The 25,748-nt window shown below is 40.9% G+C and overlaps 1 protein-coding gene across 2 annotated transcripts; it reads left to right on the forward strand.

Annotated features, from left to right (window-relative positions):
* Window positions 1–292: 292 nt before the first annotated feature.
* Window positions 293–24,488, forward strand: golga4 (golgin A4). Of its 2 annotated transcripts, XM_073482277.1 has the most exons (25): window positions 293–477; window positions 1,454–1,531; window positions 3,123–3,224; window positions 5,777–5,845; window positions 5,944–6,270; window positions 6,417–6,464; window positions 6,611–6,667; window positions 6,762–6,860; window positions 7,194–7,338; window positions 7,484–7,674; window positions 8,939–9,022; window positions 9,353–9,500; window positions 9,597–9,775; window positions 10,850–10,948; window positions 11,059–11,214; window positions 11,732–15,297; window positions 15,388–15,509; window positions 15,927–16,057; window positions 17,140–17,226; window positions 19,098–19,124; window positions 19,307–19,375; window positions 19,750–19,825; window positions 22,056–22,153; window positions 23,467–23,553; window positions 23,671–24,488. In XM_073482277.1, exons 1-25 carry the CDS (start codon window positions 400–402, stop codon window positions 23,683–23,685), a joined length of 6,138 nt encoding a protein of 2,045 aa, XP_073338378.1. In that variant the 5' UTR covers window positions 293–399; the 3' UTR covers window positions 23,686–24,488. The 2 variants fall into 2 exon arrangements, with proteins under 2 accessions (XP_073338378.1, XP_073338379.1); XM_073482278.1 differs by lacking the exon at window positions 3,123–3,224.
* The last annotated feature ends 1,260 nt before the right edge of the window (window positions 24,489–25,748 follow it).

Consider the following 25,748-nt stretch of genomic DNA (forward strand, 5'->3'; position numbering starts at 1 on the left):
GATGAGGGGTCATGAGTGTGTTGCTCAGTTATAGAGAAGTTACAAGCCGAAAAGGTTGGGAGCCACTGTACCACTGAAAATAAATCAGTATTGAATGAAGAAACATAACATTATTTTTAACGACATCACAGGTTGCATTAGGAAAAACAATTATACCTTTCTTCCTCCAAGGGTGGCGCTGTAGCTAATTTATCCCGGACTGGCCCTTTAACTCTGACGTTTCAGTTTTCCTCCACGTTGGCCGCACATGCGCAGAGAGCGCGTTCACCTGCTGGAAATCAGAGGCGAACAAGGAAGTCTAGCACCGAGCATTGGATGTCAGCTTAAAAGAAACTAAATACATCTCCGCCGGATAGTAGTCATCTGCTCGTCAGCTGTTTGCTCCATCGGCGTGACGAGATGTTTAAAAAACTGAAGCAGAGGATAAACGAGGAGCAGTCCCCGCAGAGGAATGCGCAGTCACCACAGCAGGCCCAGGTTGGTTGTTGTTGCTGGGAGCTAACTAGCTAAGCTAAGCTCTGTTTACACTGCCGAGCTGCTAGTCAGTGAAGATAGCTGACCTATCGCAGGAGTTATAATTGCTTCGGAAATTGTTTAGTACTATATGGTTCGCATAACTCATTAAGCTGTCAACTTTTGTTAATTGTTTGTCCCTTTTTAGCACCATGCTAGGTCATTTAGCTGCCTAACTTAGCTGTCATTAACTGCTGCTAGTAAGGTGCGTTCAGGTGAACTTGTAACTGGTAAAACTAGTTGTCCCGGGGGTAGAGAAAAAACAGTAACATGCACCCAGCCGTGAACTTCATTGTAGCCAAAACACTGGCAAGAAATATTATAATACTTACACGGTATGGGCGTGGATTGGCTGGGAGTGGATGTCAGCTGGGAGCTTTATTTGACACATGCAAATACTACCAGTGCCAAAGGCCTGCCATCATAGTACAGGAATACAAAAGGGCAGGCAAGTAGCGTACTGACAAACCCTGCTGGTCTAGTTCAGCCTGTCCTTATTTGACACTGCAGGTTGTCAATGTTTTACAATGGGAATAGCTACTATTTGGCATTCACTTTTATAACTGTGTCCCAGTTGCTTCAAGCCGTTTTTCCATAGTGCACAACATTTTTTGTCTACTTTTATTAATGTCTGAGCTGCTCTTTTTGTGATTTGGGGCTTGTGTGGAGCAAACTTACATTTATTCCTCAAAGTTTGTTTGTTTTTGGGTTCAAGGCACCCATTGTGTGTCTTTAAAACCAGCATGTTTAGCTGATTGGGTTCAAAGGTGAAGACTGGGAAACACTGGGTGACATTGTCAAGAAAAGTTAGGTAAGGCTAATTGTAATATTACAGTGTATGTCAGGGAATAAAAGTTATCAGAAAAAGCAATAAGATTATAGTTATGATCGTGTGAATTCAGTATTTTTGATACAAATATGGTTTGATTCATGTTAACAGACGGGCAGTGGAGACCGGCGAGGCAGCCAAACCCTCCCGTTTCACCACGATGGCTCGCCCTCTCCCAGTGACAGAGAGGTGAGCATGGTGTCGGCCTGTGATAGACATGTGTTTTAATATCTGTGAGCTTAAACTGCAGCCTGCAGAGATGTCTTGTTCTCTCCACAGCTTATATTCTAATTTTCAACGTGTTCCCTTCAGTCCTAAAAAACCTGCCATGTGTTTTGTTACGCTTTATCCTCCCTCAATAACAAACTGGTGCCTTTTTGATTGCTGTGCCAAGTGAAAGTAAATCAGTGACCAAGTAGTTGTGTCAGTTTTATTTCTGTTTTATTCTGTTCTATTCTTTTTCAAGACATATAATCTACTCTCAAATTAAGTTTAAATGTTAACTCTGTCCCAGACTGATCAAAATGTATTAATATAATAAAAGTTATATCATACCGAGGCATATTTCCTGAATCGTTGCAGTTCCATGACTTTAGCCAACAGATGACAGTCCATCACCACAGCGTTCTTTAATTTCATGAGAACACAGAAGCCAAAATAACATTGTGATAACTGATGTTGTAGAGCAATGAGCACAGTGATTTAATTAAATACAGGAATGGTCTGTTATTCTTTCTTTTCATATAACTGTATGCGTTATTACAAGGGACGATGAAGTTGCACTTTGGGTTATAATCGGGTGTTTTAATGTTCATCTTTAAGAGCATTTGGCTAATTATTAAATGTGATAGCATTCAGTACACTGTATATAGAGTAGCTGATTTAACGACACATTATCAGTTTTTTTTTTATTATTCTGACACTGCTCGTCAAAAAGAGACACTGGGAAGGTCATTCTAGCTCTGGAGAGCCGGCCATATTTCAGCATGTGTATGAATAATTGATGCAACCTCCTCTCAGTGTTTTTCTCTCTGGTGATTTGTTTGGGGAATATCCCTCCCCCCTGCGGATATGGGCAAGTTTATGCAAGACTTCTTTGATTCATTGGGGGGCGGGGGGTAGTCCCACGATGAGGTACTGACCACGACTGTAAGATTGATGATGCAACATGTGGTTAATAATCTGTTTTGGAGCTCAGACATGGAAGTTTACAGTCTCGGCTGTTTGATCTTCAGATCAAAAACTGGCCCTAATAACTCATTCATGACAAATTTTCTACATTTCAACACTGCAGACCCAAAACTGGAAAAGTGATAGTGCCGACCTTTAGTTTCTCTGCTCTGCTTTCTCCCCGATCCTTTGGAAGCACAGGTGTGTTGTAGTAACTCGGCCTCATGTGCCGTCAGTTTAGAAGCTTCTTGTCATCACAGCATCTTTTTTCACCTCACAAATCTTTAACACTTTGACATCTCTGGAAATGTTAATTGGATTTTTCAGGGTAGATTAAACCCTTTTTCAAGACTACATGCAGAGATGTCAAACTGTTATCCATAACATTAATGTTGATTGAGTGTTTCACTTTCCCGTTTTTTCTTATTTTTCTTCCTGTCCCATGTAGTCTCTCTCTCTCTCTCTCTCTTCCTCTCCATCCATCTCAGTCTCTCTCGGCCAGACGCCCCCTCCAGCACTATTTCACACTCATGGTGTTGTTTTTCTCATTGCTCTCTGTGTTCCTCTCCTTTCCCCACCTTTCGTCCCGTTACTGCACTGACGGGGTCAGGTGCTGGCCGGGATGATAGCAGAGCCCGCTTTTCTCTCTGAGTATACTATCTTTGCTCTGGACCATTCAAAACGACCCAAAACGGCCCAGGTAGCCAGTGTGGTGAGTTTGCCCTCACTTCCTGTCTCTTCCTCCTCCTCCTCCTCCTCATCTTTCTCCTCCTCCTCCTCCTCCTCCCGCCCTGTTCCTTCCTCCCGTCTCCGCGCCTTTGGGGAATCGGTAGAGGACTGTGGCCCGAGTAGGGACAGCTTGTTCCCTGCTCTCTGTCTCCTGTTTCCTTTGGATTAGCATCAAGAAGGCATCTCATATGTAGGCTAACCCTGCATCTAATGGGATTTATGGTTTACATGGTGGGTTAGAAGCTTGTGTGCTTTCTGCTGTATGTTGGTTTATTGCCCTACCTTTCAGTTATTATTATCTGTCTCAGATTTGAATATTGACCCTTGTCTTTAGGTCTCCTTAGTTGCTTGCTTTAGAGACCCTCAACACCCTGTTATGTTGCCTGACGGCCTTTGTCCCCTCTCCCCACAAGTCTGTTTATTTGGAGAGTTGACGTTTCCATCTTCCAAGCTGTGGGCAGGCTTTCTCAGCAGTTTAAATGTTGACTTGCTTGTAACTCTTCCAAGTAAACAAACAGACCCAAAACACCTTTTGTAGATGCCTCAAAGACTAAATGATGTGTGCTCATGTGGAGGCAGTAAGAGGACTAGAGGAAAACAAGATTTGAAAGAATGCATCATTTGTGATACAGACAGATTCTGAATGCATACAATACATTCATTTTGCCTCCGTTTTGTATGTCTGTTCAAATGTCTCAGATATATTTGTGTAATGTAAAATGTTTGATGTAAGTAGATATTTGTGTTTTGACAACTAACTAACTCCTCACTATAAAAGGGCTTTGGCCATAATGTACATCTTATTTTTAAAACCCTAATTTTAAGTGCTGATTGAGGTTGTTACCCAAACCGTTTATATTCAGTACTGTTATTGTCCAGTGATATGAATATTTTATTTTAGCAAACACAGTTTGACATTAATTGTAACTGGGGTCAGTGGTAACGTGTGATTAACCTTGTCAGTGTTTACTAACACAAGTAAGGGCATACTGGTAAAGCGGGTAAATTAATGTTGGAACCTTTAAACTCTTTATTACATCAAATTGAAATGAAGATGTATAAGATATACATATAGAATTAAACTACACAGGTTAGCGGAAAAATTTTTCCTCTGTTGATATAACGTCTATTGTCATTATTGGGAGATCAGTGAAATATTTTTACTACAGTGTGGAGAATTTTAACTTGTGTTGCAGCTACAGAAACAAACAACTGGTGTCATTGTCATCTCTTGTGATGAACCACAAATATCTTAAACCCATCAAACTGTCTTTTTTTATCATGTTTCACCTACATCTTGTTAAAATATCAACTCATCCTCACAAAATGTTAATTGCTCAACCCAACAATAGTAATCCATCAAACTATCTCAATTATTTTGTTGTTTTAACATTTTATTTTGGAGGTAAAAACTTTCTTTGTCTTTGACCAGAGATATACCAAGGAGTCGTTCTGTCTTTTGGAGTTATGTTTGTCTTGGTGCTTGATCAAGGTTGTTGTAGTTGTCATTACTGTTGTGAGTGACATTCAGAAACACTTTGAATTTAGCCAGTCATTCTGTTGGGATCAAGTGTTTCCACATGTAGTGCTGAAACACAGCAGAGGCATTCAAGTCTTGGTTTACTGTAGGCAAAGGTGACCATCATCTACATGGTGAAGTAGTGAAAGAAGTCAGTAAGTAATGTGTGCTGTATGGAGTTTTTAAATGTGGTCCTTTATCCCTGTTTATTCACAAAAACCTGTGAGAATGAAGTAAGTATCGGTTTGTTTAAATATAAATCAATATTTACCCTTCTACTGTTGATAGCGAAACCTACAGTGAAATTAGTGCTTCCTTTGTATTCAGTTAGCTCTGTTGCCCACAACACAAACACACATTAACAAACTCATTCATTCAAAAAACAGGAGAATGAAAATAACAGTTTAAACATTCAGTTGTGTGGAAAAGACCTTTTCCTAACCTGCAACGCCCTCTTAAACAGATCCTGGAAGTGACTACAGTCAAAATATTTCCATAAGAAACAGGACAGATATGTTGAATGTTTTGCACAGTAATCCCGCGGAGCGAGTAGCTTGGAGCCGGACAAGGGAGGAGAAAATGTGCTCACTGATCCTGCTTCTAACAAGACAACTAAACCAACTAAGCCGCTCGATGTTCACTTACTTCAATACTCTCTTGTGCTCTTGTAATACAGCTGCACACGGCACTGCCGAGCATCTTTAATTCAAATACCAGCTCTCCTACTTGACTTTTAACTGTTTGTTTGTTCTGACCTCATGGCTGTTCTGTAGAGTCCAGTTTTAACCCTTTTTGTTTGATGTACAGTAGAGATGCCTTCTTTTATGTATTTAACCCCTCTGTTTTTTCCAAGTTGCATGAGGGTACCCATTGCCCCTGCATTGCTCCCAGCAATACTAATATTGCTCCCTCCAGAGTAATCAGGGAGAGCCATGCTGGGTGTGGATGACTAACTTGCCCAGGACAAGTCCACTGGCACAGTTTTCCTTTCTCTCATGATGTCTTTTTAACTGCAGAGTGCCTCTAAAGGACCAGCAAGATCTCCCAGAGGTAGCATCAATGGGGACGGAAGTGCCTCTCCTCATGTATGTTCACCCTTCCTCCTCTTTGATTTTCGAGTTAAAGTTATAACACTGTTGCTTATTCTTCGATATGTTTAAAATGAGCTTTTTCCTCCCAACAGAGAGAGGAGACACCGTCACTTGTCCAAAAACTGCAGTTAAAAGTTCCCTCGATGGAGTCGTTGATTCGTGGCGGCGCCAGTCGTGCAGAGAACCTGTTCCGCTCTCCCTCTAAAGAAAACCTTGTCCGAAGCTCATCACGAGATTCTCTGACACCTTTGGGAGAAAATGAGTCCCCTGGCGCCCCTACATATGATCCCCCCTCAGATATTGAGAGCGAGGCTGAGGAGCCACCAGGAACTACAGAGTCCCTCTCCAAAGAGCAGCTGATGCACCGACTGCTCAGAGTGGAGAGGAGCCTGGGGAAGTACAGGGGGAAGTACTCAGAGGTAAGAGTCACACTAAGAGTGTATAGCACTCAGTCATACAAGTGTGTATAACTATAGTTACTTTTGATGTATCCTTATTAATGATTTTGTCTTTTTCTTACTCTGTTTCTCTCCCTTTTATTCACCTCCACTCCTTCACCCTCCAGCTGGTCACTGCGTACAGAACAGTGCAGCGAGATAAAGAAAAAACACAGGTAATTTGTCTTAACTGTCATTTTGAATAATACTTAATTTTTGATACAATGTTTTTGGCCAGAGGAACATTTTGATCATCCTGAGCTGATCATATGAGTCTGCAGGAGAAGCTCACAGGAGTCATATCTGTTCTCCGTCCCTTCAGGTTATCCTCAGTCAGAGTCAAGATAAAGCTCTCCGCAGGATAGGGGAGCTGCGGGAGGTATGGCTATATGTTATGAATGGTCAATGGTCAATATCTGTCTTCCTTTTATATTAAAGTTTACGCATGAGTGAACATATTGAATGATCTGCAGGAGCTTCAAATGGACCAGCAAGCCAAGAAACACCTACAGGATGAGTTTGATGCTGCGCTGGAGGAGAAGGATCAGATGATCACTGTATTGCAAACACAGGTGAGTGTTGGCTTCATGTGAGGCAGAAAAATGTAGTCTTTTGAAAACAACACAAAGATGCCATGTTTGTTTGCCACTAGTACTATAATATAAAATACTTTGATTAAACGTGACTGATTAACAATGCAAAAAAGTGGTATTAAAGTTTAACATATGGTGATTTTACTGCAGTGATCATCAAATAAATGTGGCTACATTTTACATTAAATCTGCCTGCTTAATTTAGTGAGTTCATTAAAAAAATAAGGATGCAGAGTATAATGCCAGATTCTGGTCTTGAACCCAAGTAGTCAGAGGTTTATTTTGCTAAGTGTTTTTTGCTCTTGCTAACAGGTTGCTCTGTTGAAGAAACGAGCTAAGGGTTTCACTGACGGTCCTGTGCCTACTGAGGATGACGTCCCTCAATCTGAAGATGCTCCAGACTCTTCCACACAAAGTCCTTCGAAGGAGCAAGGAGAAGAGCCTGAAGGCACCGAGGGTGGGAAAAGTTTTTGTGTATACTTGTGATTTGTTTGGGAGCAACACTAAAACATTTAGTTGCTTCAATCAAACTTATATGAGAATCATTTTCTATTTCATTCTAATGTTATTTTTGTAACCAATGCATTCTATTTTCTGGGCAGGAGAGGGCAACAGTGATCCGACCAAACTCATGGAGGCCCTGCAGAAGAGAGTGAAGAGGCAGGAAAACCTCCTGCAGAAGTGCAAAGAAGTGATGCGCACACACAAGGAGCGGAGCGCCCAGCTGGGCACAGAGAATGAAACTTTGCAGGAGCAGCTGCAGGAGAGGCTTCAGGAGCTGGAGAAGATTAAGGTGGCTAACCCGTGTTTAATGGCAGCGATATATTAGGACATTTCTCATAAATTTTAGATGATATCTCCTCATGCGCTTTATCACTTTGTCAGTGAGGTGCAAAGTAACCATACATTTCAAGGCCATTTCCTGAGACAGCCGCTCACTAGAAATTGATGTGGCGGTAAACTGTAATTACGAGGTTTGATTAAAATGAGGCTGGCCAGAGATGCAGCAAATGACTGAGCAGTTTGTTTAGGGTCATTAATGTTGTGCTGCAAAATGTCTGCCAGAGTCTTTATGGTCCACTGATAATGTGGGTCAATTATCTCAGTGACACAGTGGTTTGCTATGGTTCTCAGAGTCCGAACATCCAAATTCTCTGGCCGAGCTCCAGGACAAGGGTTCATGTCAGTGTGACATGACTGGATCATTGTTTTCATCGATTTCAAAACATTTAGCTCCAGTGGTATGATCGGCTTGTTTAGCTTGTCCGTAGCTGCTCTGATGTTTTGCAGCGTCTGATAACAGATGTTTGTTGTTTCAGAGACACTGATAATGGACAGCTTGCCTGTGACTGTACGATGGACTCATGTTCATTTTTGCCATAATTTCTGTGTTGAATCTGCACTCTGTTTGGGCCTTTCCTGTCTCAGGAAAAGCAGAGGTTAACAGGCGTTTAGCCCTCTTAAGCAGCATGAAGGCATCCTGGAACTGCTGGGCGGGCCGTGATCATCCCCTGCCTCAGACAAATATCCCATAAAACAGACCATCTGTCTGCGTTTCAGCTCAGGGATTTTTGAATTTTCTATTTACAGTCTGGTTTCACAGAGTACTGTGCACTTTATTCGCCTTTTTTGTATGTTCAAAATGAAATAATACATTTTCTTGATTCTTTTAATCCATAGACTGCATAGACACCTTGCCTTGTTGCACAGATAGACCAAACAACATGACAAATACAGTCATCCAAGCATTTCCTGTTTAGTAACCACTGGTTACACATTGGTGGCACAGAGACATGGCTGCTACATGCCGCTGCTGCTAAGCTGGGCTGTAATTTGGGTTGACTTGTTGGTTTAGCTGGGTTTGTGTACACTGTCTGGTTATTTGGCTTGTGGGTGAGGCATCCTGGGTGGTGCAGCAAACATGTGATTTTGATGTTATTTGACCAAAGCATATACAGGATATGAGTCCCAACATCAGAAATGTCCCTGTGTAAAGTGGGGTGTTGACCATATGTGACATTCTCATTTGTAATTCTGTCAAATGTTTTATATTATAGGAGCTTCACACAACAGAAAAGACTAAGTTGATCACTCAGCTTCGAGATGCAAAGAACCTCATTGAGCAGCTGGAGCAGGACAAGGTGAGTGAGGAGTTTTTTAGGCTTGAGTCACATCTTGATTGACAGTCCTGAAGATTCAGTTGTAGTCGAAAACTAGATGTGTTTTTTTACTCTGCCACTGAGTAAAGAAGTGTGACACCTTGACACCCTATATTGTTCCTCTTAAACTTTGACCCCAGCTCTGCAGGACGGACAGCAGCTTATGAGATCTGTGTGAGGAATGCTTTAAATCAAAAACAGTTACACACACAGGCCTTGAGTTTTGGTGTAAATTTTAAGGATAATACTTATCAAACCCAACATTACAGATATTAAAAGGGTGATTTTCTTTTCTGGGTTGTTGTCTTTCAGGGAATGGTCATTGCCGAGACAAAGCGCCAGATGCATGAGACACTGGAAATGAAAGAAGAGGAGGTTGCACAGCTTCGCTCCAGGCTCCAGCAGGTTACTGTCCAGAAAGAAGAACTACAGGAACAGAAAGAAAAGGCTGAGAAATCAGGTGAGTGGAATCCACTTCTGAATGTGAACAGGAATAACCTCTTTTAGTATGTTAACAATGTATTTCCATGTTTGTTTTGTTTTGTTTTTAAAATAGCATTTGAAGAACTTGAACGTGCGCTGGGTGTAGCTCAGAAGGCGGAGGAGGCCCGAAAACAGCTGCAGGTTCAGCTGGAGGAGAGAGTGAAAGAAGTCGAAAGGGTCAATGAGGAAGAGAGGAAGAGTCTGCAGGAGAAGCTCACACGAGTCAAACAGGAGGTCGTCACCATCATGAAGGTCTGGAAGTGACTTCTGCCGGATGCTCTTGATTTTATTTTCATTTAGAAGAATTTGTTAGAACATTAACATTACTGATATTACTACATGAGATGCAAATGAGTAGCATTAACTCAACAATTGAAGGGTTTTCATTTGGAAGAATAACAGGAATCAGCAAACTGTTATCTACGGAAGCCCTAAAGGGCCATGCATTCATACATTTTATTTCCTCCGCTTTCCCGTGATAACGAGTTAATTTCATTTGTTTTCTCGAGATCTCGAGTTATTATCTCGAAATAACAGCTGCTGTTTTCCCGAGATAACGGCATCATTTTCTCGAGATCTCGAGATAACGAAACTTTTTTTTTCCCCGAGATAACGATATAATTAATTCAAGATCTTGTGAAAGCAAAACGATAGTGTAGTATATTAAATCATTGCAGGAAACATCATTCAGTGTAGCAATATCAGAGGAGCAGGAGCATATCGATCACTGCGTCACATATCTTTTCAATCAAGGCCTGACACAGGCTGAAATAGCATTATGCCTTGCTATTACAGATAATATACACATTAGTGTGCGTAATCTAAAAAGACAGTTAGCAAGGCTTCAGCTATATCGGCGGCGCAATCTAAGTGAGCCTGATGTCGTCTTTAACTACATAGCTGACCAGCTACGAGGTCCCGGGCGTCTCCATAATCTCAGGCCTATCATATCACAGTCATTATCTCGAGATCTTGAATTAATTATATCGTTATCTCGGGAAAACAAAGTTTCGTTATCTCGAGATCTCAAGAAAATTATCCCGTTATCTCGGGAAACGGCAGTTGTTATTTCGAGATAATAACTCGAGATCTTGAGAAAACAAATGAAATTAACTCGTTATCACGGGAAAACGGAGGAAATAAAATGTATGAATGCATGGCTTTTTAGGGCTTCCGTAGTTATCAACAATATTGCCCAGTTAAACTATTCCAAAACTGTATTTTTATTTATGTTTGGTAATATTCACATTTTATGTACCGATGATATTTACAATGTATGTTATTGTGATATCCTATTTTTTCATTAATATATATATATATTACTAGAAGTCATCGGAGGAAACGGTGGTCAATATGGAAAAACTCCACAAGGAAGCTCTGGCTGCTAAAGAAGAAGAGATGAGTGCCAGAATCAACAAAGCTGTCGTATGTGCCAAAGATTTTCATTTATTAGATTTCACAACATGATCGAGTAAATTAGATGAAAAACAACCACTTTTTGGTTTTTACATTCCTTGTGCTTCTTTTGTATTTAGGAGCAGTGCAAAGAGGAGTTTGCCCAGTTAGGTAAGGAACGAGATCAGCAGGCGTCTCTGGCTCTGGAGGATGTAGAGTTACAGAAGACGGCTATAAGGACAGAAGGTGATAACAAGGTTAAAGAGATACAATTGGAGCTGGAGGCTGCAAGAACTGTGAGTTTGTTTTTTTTGAGGGGGTTTTTTAATTGTACATTTTTCAAATGTACTTACGTGGATGTTATTGGAAGTAATAATTAGGGCTAACTGAATTTTTTGAGGGTCAAATCTTTGTTCATTTCCATGTTAATTTATTGAATGATATTTCACAACCACTAAGCTCTCCAGGAAGACACACAGACAGTGAGGGCAAGATGCATTTATTGAAGATGCCTATATAATCATCATATTTGAGTGTATTTTACTGCAAAGCATTGTACATTTGATTCAATTGCTGAATTTGTTGCAAAGTAAAAGCTTTAAATTAATTTAATTCATCTTCTGTTGTTAGTAAAAAACACACACACACCCATCCCTCCTTGCTCTTGAAGCTTTGAATATTTGGTGCTAGCTGTACTCTTTCAGTCCCACTGTTCAAAATAATCTTAATTACTGACCATGTATTTTGTCTCATAAGTCTGTTAAATAATTTCTTTGTAAGATAATCTAATAACCTACGTGTATGTGGTTACAGAGAATATTGGAGCTGGAGAGCTCTCTCGACAAGATCTCACAAGACGGATCATGTCTGTCCCATGAACTTTCCAAGCAGTTGGACGAGCTGAAGGATAAACACAAAGAGCAAATCTCTGCATTAGAGGAAAAGCACCAGGAGCAGCTGGAAAAGCACAAGGGCACCCTAACCCAGCAGCATAATGCTGCTCTCGAGGAACTCAAGGAAAAACACCGAGCTGAAGTGGAGACCCTCCTGAAAGATAAAGAACTGCAGTTCCAAGCACATGTTGAAGACATGAACCAGAAAACTTTAGAGAAACTGGAAGCAAAGCAGGCAGAGCTAGAGGCAGTTTCCGCTGAACTTTCTGAGGCTTTGAAGGGTAAACAGCTCCTGGAGGAGAAGTTGGTTGCAGCTGAAGAGGTTCATAGGTTAGCTCAACAGGAACATGAGAAGAGGCTTCAAGAGCGGCAGGCAAAGCACAATGTAGAGCTGGCAAATATCAAACAGGAGCACGAGCAGTCTCTTGGAGGAATAGAGAAAACTCTGAAGGAGGAACTTAACGCATTGAAGATTGTTCTGAGGGAAAAGGAAAAGGAAATTAAAGAACACATGCTTAAGCAAAAAACATTACAAGAGGAATCACAAGAGCTAAATGTCAAGGTAAAGGAAGTGGAGGAGCTGCAGCAGTGTTTATCACAATCCAAGCTAGATAATGAGAGCCTAAAGGAATCTAATGCACAGTTGAGTAAGATCTCAAAGGATCTTGTTCAGTGTAAGAAGGATTTGTCAGATTTGGAGCATCAGTTGGAAGTAGCGAAGGATGATTGCCAACAGAAAGAGAAGTCGCTTCAAGAGCTAGAGCACCAATTACAAGAAGGCAAAAAGGAGCTGTCAGAGAAGGAGAAGTCATTTACTGCAGAGCTGAACACTAAACAGGAAGAACAGACGCGCCTCACGAAACAGCTGGATGATGAAAAAGCGGATCATGAGAAGAAGATGAAAAACACTATAAGAGAGAGGGATGAGATAGAAGCTAAGCTGAAAACACAGGAAACAAAAATGGAAAAGCTTAAACAGAAGGCCAAAGACATGCATGAGAGCTATAAGAAAAAGATTCAGCAGAATGAAGAAAACATGAAGAAGGAACTTGCAAAGAAGGAGAAAGAGCTTCAGCAGAAGGAGCAACAAGTTCAAGAGAAAATCGTAGAGATGGCTCAAAAAAGTTCCCAAGGCCTGAGCAGCACAGTGTCAGAGCTGCAGGCCAACCATAAGCAAGAGGTGGAGAAGCTACATGACACCCACAAGCATGAGATTGAGGAGCTGGAGCGTCGGTGGCAGGAGAAGTTAGGACAGCAAGAGGAGGAATTAACAGAGAAACACTCGCACATATTACAGGAGAAGGCTCAGGAACTGGAGGAAATTTCTCAGCAACTTAGCCGAGGGAAAGAGGAGAACGACCAAGTGTTGCGTGAATTAAAGGATCTAAAGGAGGAGCTGGTGATTCGAGAAACCACCGTGCAGAAGCTGCAAGAAGAGCTGAATGAAGCAGCGGTTAAGCTTGAAAGTTTGTCTCAGGCCGAGGCGCTGCTGAAAGAGCAAATGGAGTCAGTGGAGAGGAACCTCAACCAGGCTCTGAATGAGAGGAACTCCCTGCAAGACCAGCTTAACACAACAAAGGAGGAGAACACAGAGAAGTTAAAGACCTTGTCAGATAAGCTGGAGGGAACAGAGATGCAGCTCAAAGCTCTGGAAGGTTCCAGAGGTAAAGAGAGTGAGGACTTGCAGACTAAATTTGAGGAAAGTTCCTCTCAGCTACAAGCTGTTATCCATACTAAAGAAGAAAGAATTTGCACTTTAGAGGAGGATCTCCGCCAGCAGACGGAGGCGAATAAGAATCTATGCATTTCATTAGACCAGATGACTGCTCAGGTAAATGCTCAAACGGAGCATGTCGAAGCCTTAACACATGAGAAGGAGAATCATTCTCAATCTATCAGTGAGAAAGTTCAGAAAATTGAGGAGCTGAGTGAGGCAAACAGAATCATATCAGAAAGTATTAAAGCCAACGAGTTGCGTATCAGCGACTTGGAAAGCATCATCAGTGACTTGAAAAATCAGCTAGCAAGTAGCATAAAAGAGAAGGAGGAAGCCATAAATCAGCTGAACCAGCAGTATAAAGAGGAGAGACGACAGGCTGCTGAGACCACAGAGAGATTAGAGCAGGAGAGAAAGTCTGCGTTGGAGCAGGCGGCTGCACTCAGGAACAGTCTGTCTGAGTATGAGACCAAGTTCACCCAGAATGACAACACTATCACATGTCTGCAGAGCAGACTTGATGATCTGGAGCGTGAAATCTCTGAAAAGAATGAAGCCCTGCAAAGGCTGACAGCGAGTATTGACAATCAGTCCATCAGCAAGTCGGAGATGGACCAGGTGTTGAGTGAGAAAGAGCAGAAGGTCAGCGGACTTACTTCGGAGCTGGAGAGTTGCATCAGTCGACTTGGCGAGCTCCAGGAGCAGTTAGCCTTAAAGACAAAAGAGTGTGAACAACTCACAGCTGACCTCAAACAGCAGCACAGCGTCAGGGAGAGCGAAAAGAAAGAATTAGTAGAGCAGCTGCAGCAGACCCAGATGCAGTGCACTCAGAACGGTAATTTGGAGCAGGAGATGGTAGAAAAACTACGCTCTCTGGAGGAAGAGTGTAAACACAAGCTTGAATGTCAGAGGGAGGAATTCGAAAAAACAAAAGATGAGATTCTAAAGAGCAAAGAGGAGAATCTGAAGGCAACTGAAGAGAAGTTGTCTGCAGACAGTGCCCGGAAAGTATCCGAGCTGAAGAAGAAAGCTGAGCAGAAAATCGGTCAGATTAAGAAACAGCTAACCTCGCAGCTTGAGGAAAAAGAGCAGACGATCAAGGCTCTTCAAACGAGCCTGGAGGAAATCAAGAGCAACGAAACGGCCGGCAAACAACACGCAGAAACGTTAGAAGAGAAAACAAAAACACTCGAGGATGCTCTTATCAAGCTTAAGGAAGAGCAGGAGAAAAATCTCGAACAGATTCTGAGTAATGAAAAGCTTGAGAAAGAAAAGTCTTTAGAGGAATTGAAAATCATGTACGAAGAGAAGCTGAGAGACGTAGCACAACAAGGGGAGCTCAAAGAAAATGAATCAGCACTACATGAAATCGAGGCCAGACTCAAAGGAGCAGAAGAGCAGAATGGAAACCTTGTCGCAGAAATAAATCGGCTGAAAGAAGAAATATGTGAGAAGGATGCTCAGCTCGATCAACATCAGGAAACTATTAAACAGATCCAGAATTCATCACAACCTGGGGCTGAGATGATGGTGGAGCGAAGCAGCGTACAGCAAACCATGAGCGCGATGGAAAACCACTCTCCGACGGAAGGCGGCGATTCTCTCGAGTCTGTCAAGAGTAATCTGACTCAGGTGAAGAACGAGAAGGAGAAAATCCACAAGGACTTCACCAGGCTACAGAAAGACATCCGATTACTGAGGAAGGAGCACGAGCAGGATCTTGAATACATGAAGAAAGAGTTGTTAGAGGAGCAGGAGAAAAAGTTAAAGTAAGTTCATGATTTCATCTTGTTAATGATTCTTGATAGTAAAGACTTGAAAATGAAAACTAACATTTCCTTTACTGTCTGTTCTAATAGATTGGAGGTGGAAGATGTGGAAATGAAGCACAATTCTGCTATCAAGCAGCTGATGAGGGAGTTCAACACACAACTGGCCTTGAAGGAGGCGGAGCTCGATACATCGGTGAAGGAGGCCATTGGTGAGGCAGAGGAAAATAATTCTCCATTCATTAAATTAAACTGGCGAGATTTACAGCTGTGTTGTAAGACATGGGATTGAATTGGTTGTCTTGTTGTGGTGAAATCGCTACTTACTACTTACGTTTTAGGCACCAAAATAACTGCCTTAAAATGGAAAATCAAAGTAAATCTGATCTGACATTCATGTACAACAGCAGGGTGGAATAACTACATGGAAACATTATGTATTTTTTTTAATTTCGACACTGACTGGAACAAAATTAAGGGATCATTGCATTCGGAAACAGTGCGTCTGAACTGCCATGTTTCCTCCATGTCGTGTTTCATTCCAGATGGGATGTGAGTGAGTGGTTTGGAATATGAATTCCTTTTTTTTTTTCTTCATGTACTAACTCTGGCTATTTTCCTTGACACAGCAAAAGCCCAGAGTGTTGAAGCCGAGCTCATCAGTATCCATCGTGAGGAAGTCAGTCAGCTGAAAAAGCTGGTTGCCGAGAAGGAGGATGATTTGCACAGAACTGTTCAGAAATATGAACAGGTTATACAGGTACTGTCAAAAGATGGAGCTTCAAAATACTTACCTAAAATAAGGCCCAGTGTTTATCATGGAAGGGCAATTAACCCCATCCACCATTTGGAAGCTATTACTGTTGGCAGCTACCTTTCCGAGCAGTGGTTTACACCTTTGTTGGCAGATATACCTCCACATCCCCGTCAGATGAACTCAAGTACCCCTTCAATGACATCAAAAATGTTTTAAAAAATGTTTAGCTAACTGTTCAGCTGTTCATGATTTCATTTAGCCTTTTCTTAATTATTGTTCTCTTACTTTAAGCTAACTTTTAGAACTGTTATCAGGTACTTTAAGCTATTTCAGCCATATTACTTTAAGCTAGCTGACAATTTCCACTGTTTAAATCATATTTTTCATATTAAATTGGCTATTTTAACAAATCTATCCATCACTTTAAACTAGTTAACTAATTCAGCTGTTTGTCTACATTGTTTAGATCATTTGTCTATCAATTTAAGCAGACTATTTCAACCTTTATCCATTACTGTTAGCTATTTCAGCAGTTCTGTTCATTAACTACTTTGAGCTAGCTAAATACTTCAGCTGTTTGTCCACCTTGTTTAGACTTTTCAATCATTTATCTATTACTTTTAGCAAACTATTTTAATCAGCAGTGTATCACTTTTAACTATTTCAGCTCTTATCTGGTAACTTTAGCTTTTTCAGCAATTCTGTTCCCTACTCTGAGCTTGCTAACTAGTTTTCACCCATTCTTAATCACAACATTGTTTAAGTGTTATGGCTGACTTAATATATGGATATATTTTTCTTAATCAAATCATTAATTCTACTGCTGCTGCACAATGTTTTCACATTTCCTCTGGCAGCCAATCTGTAATCACTTAAAAAACTGCACTTAATCATCAATCAATGCCTGCTGAATGGTATGAACTTGGAAAATTGCCAAATGACTCTTTAATTATAATATAAGCATAATTAAGGACGGGATGTCTAAAATAAGACGGAGAGATCTGATCAACATACTTGAGTTGTGATGCTCAGATGAAACAGAGGAAATGACTCAGCCATTGTTGTTTCGTTTTATTTTTTTCCAGAGTCGAGAGGAGGAGATGGGTGACAGAGTGTGGCAGGTCCAGAAAGAACTGGAGGAGTTGCAAGGAAGGAGCCAGGGCACAGATGAGGTACAAACATTTCTGACCCATATTCATGGGGTGACTATGGGTCATCAAACATCTGCGATTGGTGTCACAACTGGTTGATGTATAAGGAACATTTTAATGTTTGCACAGATGTAGAAATTCATACCTGCTGCTATTAAAGTCCATTATATACGAGACTGGGGGTTTCTATTGAATTTATGTAGTGATTCTGTTGAAATCGTAAGTCACTCACCATAGCTGTAGGAAATCAGGTCTTGTCAGCTCCCTCTCATGCTCCTCTGGGAAAAGGCTGAAGTCTGATGGAAGCATTACTAGTTTTGAATGACAGCCTAATCCAGATGCATTTTTGTTTCCATACCTAATCATTTGAAAGTTCACATCCAGGTTAACAGACTTAACAGTTATCCGTTATCGTTTCCTTTGTCTTGCTTCGTAATTGAAGGATTCCGTCTTAGAGCTCAGGGACAATTTGCTTACATACTTTGCTCTGATCAGTCTTCTGCCCCAGTCGTGTGGCTGCTCTCCAAAGCACGCCGGATCCTGTGAAGCTCGTTTGAATCACTCAGGAATGTTCTCCTCGGAAAAAAGAGATTGTGAGGCAGCAGCCAGCCTCAATCCCTGTTCTCAATTATCATCATATGAGGTGATTCTCGGCCTTAAGATTTATACTACAGGAATACTCGCATGCATACTGGAAAGGAGCCAGATAGGACAAGAGTACTCCAGGGAGACGCTTTACCCTGGTGTTGAGGTGCTGTGAGACCTGATTCTTCTACCTTTACACGGTGTCCAGATGCACACAAACACAAAGAATTACACTGCTCTCTCTGCTGCATTTTTCCCTGGTGAGGTAATAATTTTATGGGTGGATTGTATGGGTTTAAGCTCAGGGAGGCCAAACCTTCCAACGGGCCTCACAAACCATTTTTCATTTCGACAGTGGGTCAGTGTGTCTCTCTATAGAGACAATAGACCAGCACTCTTTTAGAAGTAAAAGTCTGGTTTAGTTAGGTTTATTTATTTTTACAAAATAAATACACCAAACCAACAGTGTGTTAGTTCAGTACTTAGTATTTTCATCTTCCACCTGTTGTGGCTTTCAAAACGGGCCACAAAAACATATAGTCTAATTTAAGCCCCACACCAGTGTACTTTGGCATTTTTAGATTTCTTTAAAAATGGACCAATGATGTATCACTTTAGAAGAATCCCCAAGTGATACAGCATCCTTCAAACTTGCGCAGGTGCTCACAGCAGACAGGTGTTTGCGATCAGAGCAGAGGTTAAATTTAGCAATGAACTTTCTAATGGCAGTAAATGTACAGTGAAGGCTACAGTTTGCCCATAAATAAAGTCTACAGCTCCTCAATATCCATGAAGACCTCACGATTGCATGACAGCTATCGCTATCCAGGCTAATATTTATGCTATTGCTTTGGAAAACATTATTCAAACAAGACTAAATGTTTGTTAGGAACTATTTTGAGCAGTGGATTATGCACATTTGGTGCTTAGCAACAGTGCTCATGTTCATTGTAGCACAGGAACATGTCACACTGTGTAACAGTGTGGCTCATTTCTATGTTTCTAGTAGTTTATGGACAACAGTGGAGCTCTATGGCAGCAATACGATGAATCAGGCTTTGGATACACAAACGATGCTTGTGTATGCAGGATGCATTTTTTGTTGGTTTTGGTCCTTTAATGGGATTTGTTGACGATAAGAAAGATAGCGTATACCGGCAGACTTCTTCTTTAAATGTAAACTGCCTGTTTATTTTATTATCATGCCGTTATAGATTAAATGTATATGTTATTATTTTACTTTAACTACACATGTATCTTCTTATTTTTCTATTCTAACATAAAGTATCTATTTTTTATTTATTTAGGCAGAGATGACTCCAGAAGAACTGCAGGTAGGTTTGCTGGTTCCAGTTTGACTTCTTTCACCGTTTCTAGAATTCATATCATTTAAGCCAGTTACCACTGTATTTTAATTGTTTAATCAAGTAAAACATGCATCATTGATAGCAACATACTGTTTGTACTATTTGTTTTGTCCTCATCGACATTGATGTTCTGTCCTTTCCAACCACAGGCTCAGCTAGCGGAGAAGACAACTTTGCTGAGCGAGGCTCGACTGAAGGAGCAGGGCTTTATTGAGAAAGTGAGTGTCGGGCCCTGTGTTTGTGTGTGCACACCCTCTTCGCTGGGGACAAGTGAACAGCAAATCCCATGCAGTGTATTCCCAGGATTCTGGGGCCTCCAGCAAGAGAAGCTACTGCTATCCTGCTGCATCAACTTAATTACACAGCACATCTGTTTACATTTGGTTTAACCCTATAAACACTCAGAGCAACGCCTCCCACAGTTTTTCTCACACACATCGTCATTCTCACAAACATCCCCCAGGGATGATCAACAAAATGCTGTGCTCGTGTCCCATACAACAATTAGACTAATGCATAGAATTAACCCACAGGGGTCAAATGGCTTGTTTTATGATTAATCTGTGCATGCTTGTGTGTTTCTCCACGGTAGATTCACTCGCTTGAGGACAAGATTAAATGTTTCCACCGGAGCACTGTTGTAACTCATCTTGGGAGCACATTTAAAGGTAATGTTAACACCATGAATCACTTAGTTCTGCTTGGCGAGCCAGTTTCCTACTCAACGAAGGTACAAAAAGCTTGAACACATGCATTGTCATAAGAAACTTTTAACATAAGCTAAATACACCCAAAGCATAAAGTAGGTAAACTAACTTTTATATTGTAATAGGGATTTTTAACATATAATTATATGTTTTAAAGGTCCCTTATTGTAGAAAGTAAGATTTTAAATCAGGGTTTCCGTAAGGTTGGGATGTCACAACTAAACAAACGCTGCCCTCAAAACGGTCGTGGTTGCAAAAACATTGACAGAGCTGATGCAGAAACAAGGCAATCAGTGCTGGCTCAGGCCTGTGAGAACTGACCAATCAAAGGAGACTATGGGAAGAGGGGGGTCTTGATGACACATGCGCTAAAACAGAGCTTTCAGACAAGAAAATGGAAATATTCAGGTAAATTCATTTACTTTATTCAAGTACAGTACTTGAATAAATGTACTTAGTTACATTGCTACATCACTGGACAGGTTAAATAGAGGTGCTGCAGCAATGGACAGTACAAGAAAAGTAAGGTGCTTTTTGAGCATTAAAAACATGTAAACATTTTCTAGTAGACATCCAAAATAATACTAAGAACCTGAAAATGAGCAGTAAACGGGGCCTTCAAAATATGAATTGTAGAGTTATAGTCCAAAGATCTCTGTAGGAGTTTTGACACACTACCAGTAATCTGCCGGCCCCCACATCTCTTCATGGGATTTGACTGAAGACAAGAGACAGAGATCCTGAATAGTGTGCGATGGTGTGTGGGTGTGTGGTCTGGTTTAACTGTAAGAACTGTAACTGAAGATTTTTGCCAACTAAGCGTGATTTTAGGCTTACTGGTTATGGTTAGAGCTGCGGTTATAATTATGGTTTGGTTAAGGTTAGAGTAAAGGTTCGGGTTAGACATATAAGCGGTGTGGTTAAGGTTAGGGTAAGCCTCTAGGTACTGACTGTAAGTCAATGCGATACCCTCAAGGATATCGTAAACTGAACATGATGTGTGTGTGAGAGTCTGCAGAGCTTCCCTGCTGGTGTAATAAAGAGAATCTGCTGTCAGAAGGGGGGCGGTGAAGAAGCCATCCTTGGATTTAATGGGTTTTACAGATTGTGGTCCTGTTTCCCGCACAGGACCCTGCAGCAGACAGACGTTTACTTCTTAAAACCTTTACTTTCAATACACACACTATATCCAGCCTGATACCTGCTCTGTCCTGTATTTGGACTATTGTACATATTAGTGAAAGTGTCTTCCACTCAGTATGACTCTTTTGAACCTACTTAAATCACCTTCGTACGTAGTTTCATGTGTGTAGCTCCCTGAATGGTTTGATGGTAGGCTCAGCTGGGGCAACATGGGGTCAGCAGGACAAAGGCTGTAGGATTTATTGGAAACCCAGTACTTACCACGAGATCAAAGAACTGTTTGCACTCCTCTATCACCTTCTCTTGACGCCTAATCACAAGTCTCTGTCTCGTGCTGTAATCTGAATGATTATTCCAAATAGTCAGGGAGCAAGTTGGTGTTGTTCCATATTAAAGACCTGACGCAGATATTTTATAGGTAGAAGCGGTAGTGTTAAGTGTTACCAGGCCTATCCATGCGGCAGCACTGTTTTCCATTCATAGTTTTTAGAGGAATGATGGTGTTAAAGCTTTGGGCGGAGAATTAAAGTGTTCATTCTTGGACTCTGGAGGTATTATTGGACTCCTGCTGAGCCTCGCCATTCTTTCCTGCACTTATAGCTGGTGCTTAATTTGAACCCGTACCTGCAGAAAGTGGCTGTGTGTATGGTTGCTAATACAAACATAAAGTTGACTGTGACAGGTATTGTTGTTTGCTAGATTTAATTAAAAACTAGACAAGAAAAGTAAACTTTGTACATTTTAAAACCACCTTTGCAATGTTTGTAGACATGCATCCTGATAAAGATCGTAGAAATGTTTTATTTTATATTTGTTTATTGTATATGACCAGAAATATTCAGAGACCTGGTCAAAATGGCAGCATAGTTAACACATAGTCCCATAAAAACACTATGAACAGAGAGGGATGAAAGAGAGAGAAGCCCAACTATTTCTAACATTCTTTATTAAAGATTATTTGACGGCAGTTTATTATCAGAGTCTTGCACTATAGTGTGACTGAGCAGGTCTCAGATTAGTAATTGGCTGTTTTTGCTTGATTTCACAGATCCTGGATTCAACAGCTCAGATTCACTCTCAGAAGCCACAGAGATGGAGTACCTGAGGAAGGTGCTGTTTGAATACATGATGGGACGGGAAACAAAAGTATGCTTTTATTTTTCTTACATTGTTGTGCACAAAAGAAATGCATGGTTGTTTATATAACTCAGTTTTCTAATACATCTCAGTGTCAGATATTAAATGCCTGTCAGTTTACTGTGAAAACACCAGGAACAACAGTGGAAGCAATGGGCTCTATTTTACTCACGCAACGACAAACACGCAGCAGTAGGTCTTCAGTACACAAACTGTGTGGGCGACTCCGAGTGCACCTGCTGTTTTGGTTCATGTATGTACAGCGCAGTGCTAAAGGTCTGGGTGAAGGTGGTGATTAACAAATACACATTCAGCCAGTCACATCGCTGGTCTCAGATCTTTGAGCCAATCAAACTGAAGCATGACAACGGCAGCTTAAGACATGAAGAAATGTGCCTTCAGGAAACTATTGTCGAGAGGGTGTAGAGCGGCACGATGTGAACACACAGCACCGCAAGTCTGCAGCCAGAGTGATGTGGTGCTGTTTACATTTTATATGTACAGCAGAAGATACCAAACAATCAGAGTGCTGCTTGCACTGGTGGTTGTTGCGCCACCACAGCAATAGAGCCCCATGGCTTAATCGTTCTTTCCCTGACAAAGACTGACATGTTGTAATTTCTAGTTATATGAGGATGTGGTCAATAAACGAAACCACAGCATTTAAAAAACACTGCATTTAAATCAGAACGGGCAAAAATGGGAGATTCAGGCCATCCCATTTTTTTCGTGGGGTATCCAATGACCTCCATCTGCCACACAAAATGTGAGAGCATTTTAGGACGCCACATAAAAATCATGTTGTGTCCAGTCTTCCTGGGTTAAAATTAACAGCGATCTCCCTAATTAACAGTGTTGTTGACACGGTCCTAAAGTCAGCGGGTTTTTCCCAGCTCCTCAGCAAACAGTTAGTCTTTATGGCAACATGGCAGACCTCCCCTGTGTGGAGGATGTCCCCCAGGCTGCCTGCGAGAACATACATCTCGCATGACGCAGAGTTGCCATTCAAAGACATGCTGGCCTTGTTCCGTGTTGGTTGAGCGGTTATATTTCCTACACGGGAGCCCTGTTTCTGATTATCCCTTGTGTTTATGGGGAAATGCATGCGCACTGGCAGATAGGCCTGGAGTTATTTATTTATTTATTTGTTTATTTATTTGGGCTTTTTTATATCTGGTGTTGGAAAAAATGTATATTTTAAAACTTGAAAATAAAATATGAAACATTAACATAAACGTGTTTATGTTAAAGATGAAGTTCACAGCTTCTTCTTTTAAATGCTGCAAGCTTTATTAAATGATTTATTTGCTCCTCTTCCACAGACGATGGCCAAAGTGATTACCTCCATGCTCAAGTTTCCTCCCGACCAAGCGCAAAAGGTTTTGGACAAAGAAGACACAAAAACGATTGTAAGCATCCATCACTGGAGTCATCTCAGTCCTCTTGCAGTTAAACACATACGACTTCAGTTCTTCACTGATTATTGCACAGTTAATTAAATTAATTTCTTGCGTGTCTCTCTACAGACTTGGTTACGATGAGTGTTTGAACAATCCGTGTACTATTGGATGAAAATCTGCTGCTATTGCTGCTGAAGGGGAAGACTGCCATGGATCTGATCGAGCCCTGCTCTCTGCATTTCCTGTCGTGTGTGTGTGTGTGTGTGTGTGTGTGTGTGTGTGTGTGTGTGTGTGTGTGTGTGTGTGTGTGTGTGTGTGTGTGTGTGTGTGTGTGTGTGTGCGCGCGCGTGTGTGTGTGTGTGTGTGCGCGCGCGTGTGTGTGTGTGCGCGTGTGTGTGTGTGTGTGCGCGTGTGTGTGTGCGCGTGCGCACATGTGTGTGTGGTGCAGAATGTGTGAATATATCTAAAGGTATGAGGGATTTAGAGAATATGCCAGAAACACAAATCTTCCATGAATTCAGTTTTACTCTGAGAATTAAGTTTGTTAATTTATATATTTTAGATTAAGTTAAATTGTTTCCTCTTTGTTTTAGAATGTGTTTATACCGATTGGCTTGTGCAATAAATAATGTCACTATCACGTCTTGATGCTGACAGGTCAGTTGATTTATAGGTTTCTGTGTCGTGCTGTTGTCTGAATCACTTCCTGTGTTAAACTGTAAACGACCCTTTAACTGTGCACTCGCTCCACATTAAGATATATATATACTGGCCTCTGGACCTTGTATGTTTAACACAGCTTTTCTATGCTTTATATTTTGTCACTGACATGAACACAAAAACACAAAATGTAAATTGTACTATGATAATTGAAACTGTACTATAGGGCACTATATGACTTACTATACATTTTCAGACTAACAGATTAAATCTTATTTACAGAACACCTTTTGTCACGCCTTTATCCTTACTATCATACAATGTGTTGCCTGTCAAATCCAATAGCTTATCTCATTAGCCTGTGTTACGCTGTCTCGTCTGTCTAATGGAGGATAAAGTATGATAACATCCTGTTGAAATGGACACACGTGGAATGCAGACATCACAACAAGTCTGGGTTTTGAAGATCTCGTTGGTGATGGGTCACATACTTCAGCAAGGACCTTTGTTTGACCTTTACTTCTTTCCCCCACAGCAAATGCATTTTTATATATAAAGAGATGAGAGTATAAACTAGTAGAGATTTGTCTGTGGTTCTCTTGTGGCACTCAATATACAGTAGAAGGATAGAGGTACGGACAGTGTAATTGAAAAGTACTACAAGCTTAAAGGTGCAATTTGTAAGAATTTTGGTTAAAACATTCAAAAATTAGCTGAAAATATCCACAGATGTGAAGAAATAACACTTGACATTATGGCAAAGACATCTAGTATTGCGCTGCAGAGATATACACTGAAGTTAGCATGCTGATCAACTAGCTCCTGCCTGTCCAGCCTCATAAAACCTCTCCAGCTCCCAGTCTGGACCACTAGCTGCACTGCTAACTGAGTTAAATAGCTACCGGCAGCTACAATTTGCAGCAGTTAGAGGTAAATCTGGTGATAATGTGCCCCATGTTTGTTTGGTGTGACCTTTGTTAGGTGCCAGTTCCTACATATTACACCTTTAAAAACTATAATGAAATAGCATATAGCTATTTCATATAGCTAGACAACTAAACTTCTGAGTATACAGGTCAGATTGTTTTTATATTACATTTTATATTGTTATGTTAATATGTCTAGGTTGTTCTCTTTATTTTACTGTGTTGTCATTCGTCTCTGTGTGTAATGCTGCTGCTACACCTTAATTTCCCAGCTTGGGATCAATAAAGTATATCTATTCTATTCTATTCTATTCTATTAGTATGTACTCAGAGTCCATGTCACAGAGAATACTGGAATACTGTATGGATTATAAAATACTTTATTTAAAGACGTGGTTCATGTGCATATTAAGAGAATATGTAAAGTGTAGTCATACATATGAATGAAGGGATGTGTAACTCTAGCATTCTGGTCCCAAACCAACACAATTCTGTGACAAAATTCTGCTTATCTTTGCTTTTTTTTTCTTGTAAATGTTGATCCTTCATTTTGTCACATCAAATAAGCAAATTAAAATCAGTCTGTAGCTGAGTGGTCACAACTGCTTTGTTTTAAGG

The sequence above is a fragment of the Pagrus major genome, chromosome 15 (genome assembly GCF_040436345.1).
Source record: "Pagrus major chromosome 15, Pma_NU_1.0".
Lineage (NCBI taxonomy): Eukaryota > Metazoa > Chordata > Actinopteri > Spariformes > Sparidae > Pagrus > Pagrus major.

Coding starts and splice junctions, on each gene's coding strand:
- golga4 (XM_073482277.1), top strand. CDS start 400: ATGTTTAAAAAACTGAAGCAGAGGATAAACGAGGAGCAGTCCCCGCAG. Junction 6,271..6,416: donor ACAGGGGGAAGTACTCAGAG/GTAAGAGTCACA, acceptor TTCACCCTCCAG/CTGGTCACTGCGTACAGAAC. Junction 19,125..19,306: donor TGACTCCAGAAGAACTGCAG/GTAGGTTTGCTG, acceptor TTCCAACCACAG/GCTCAGCTAGCGGAGAAGAC.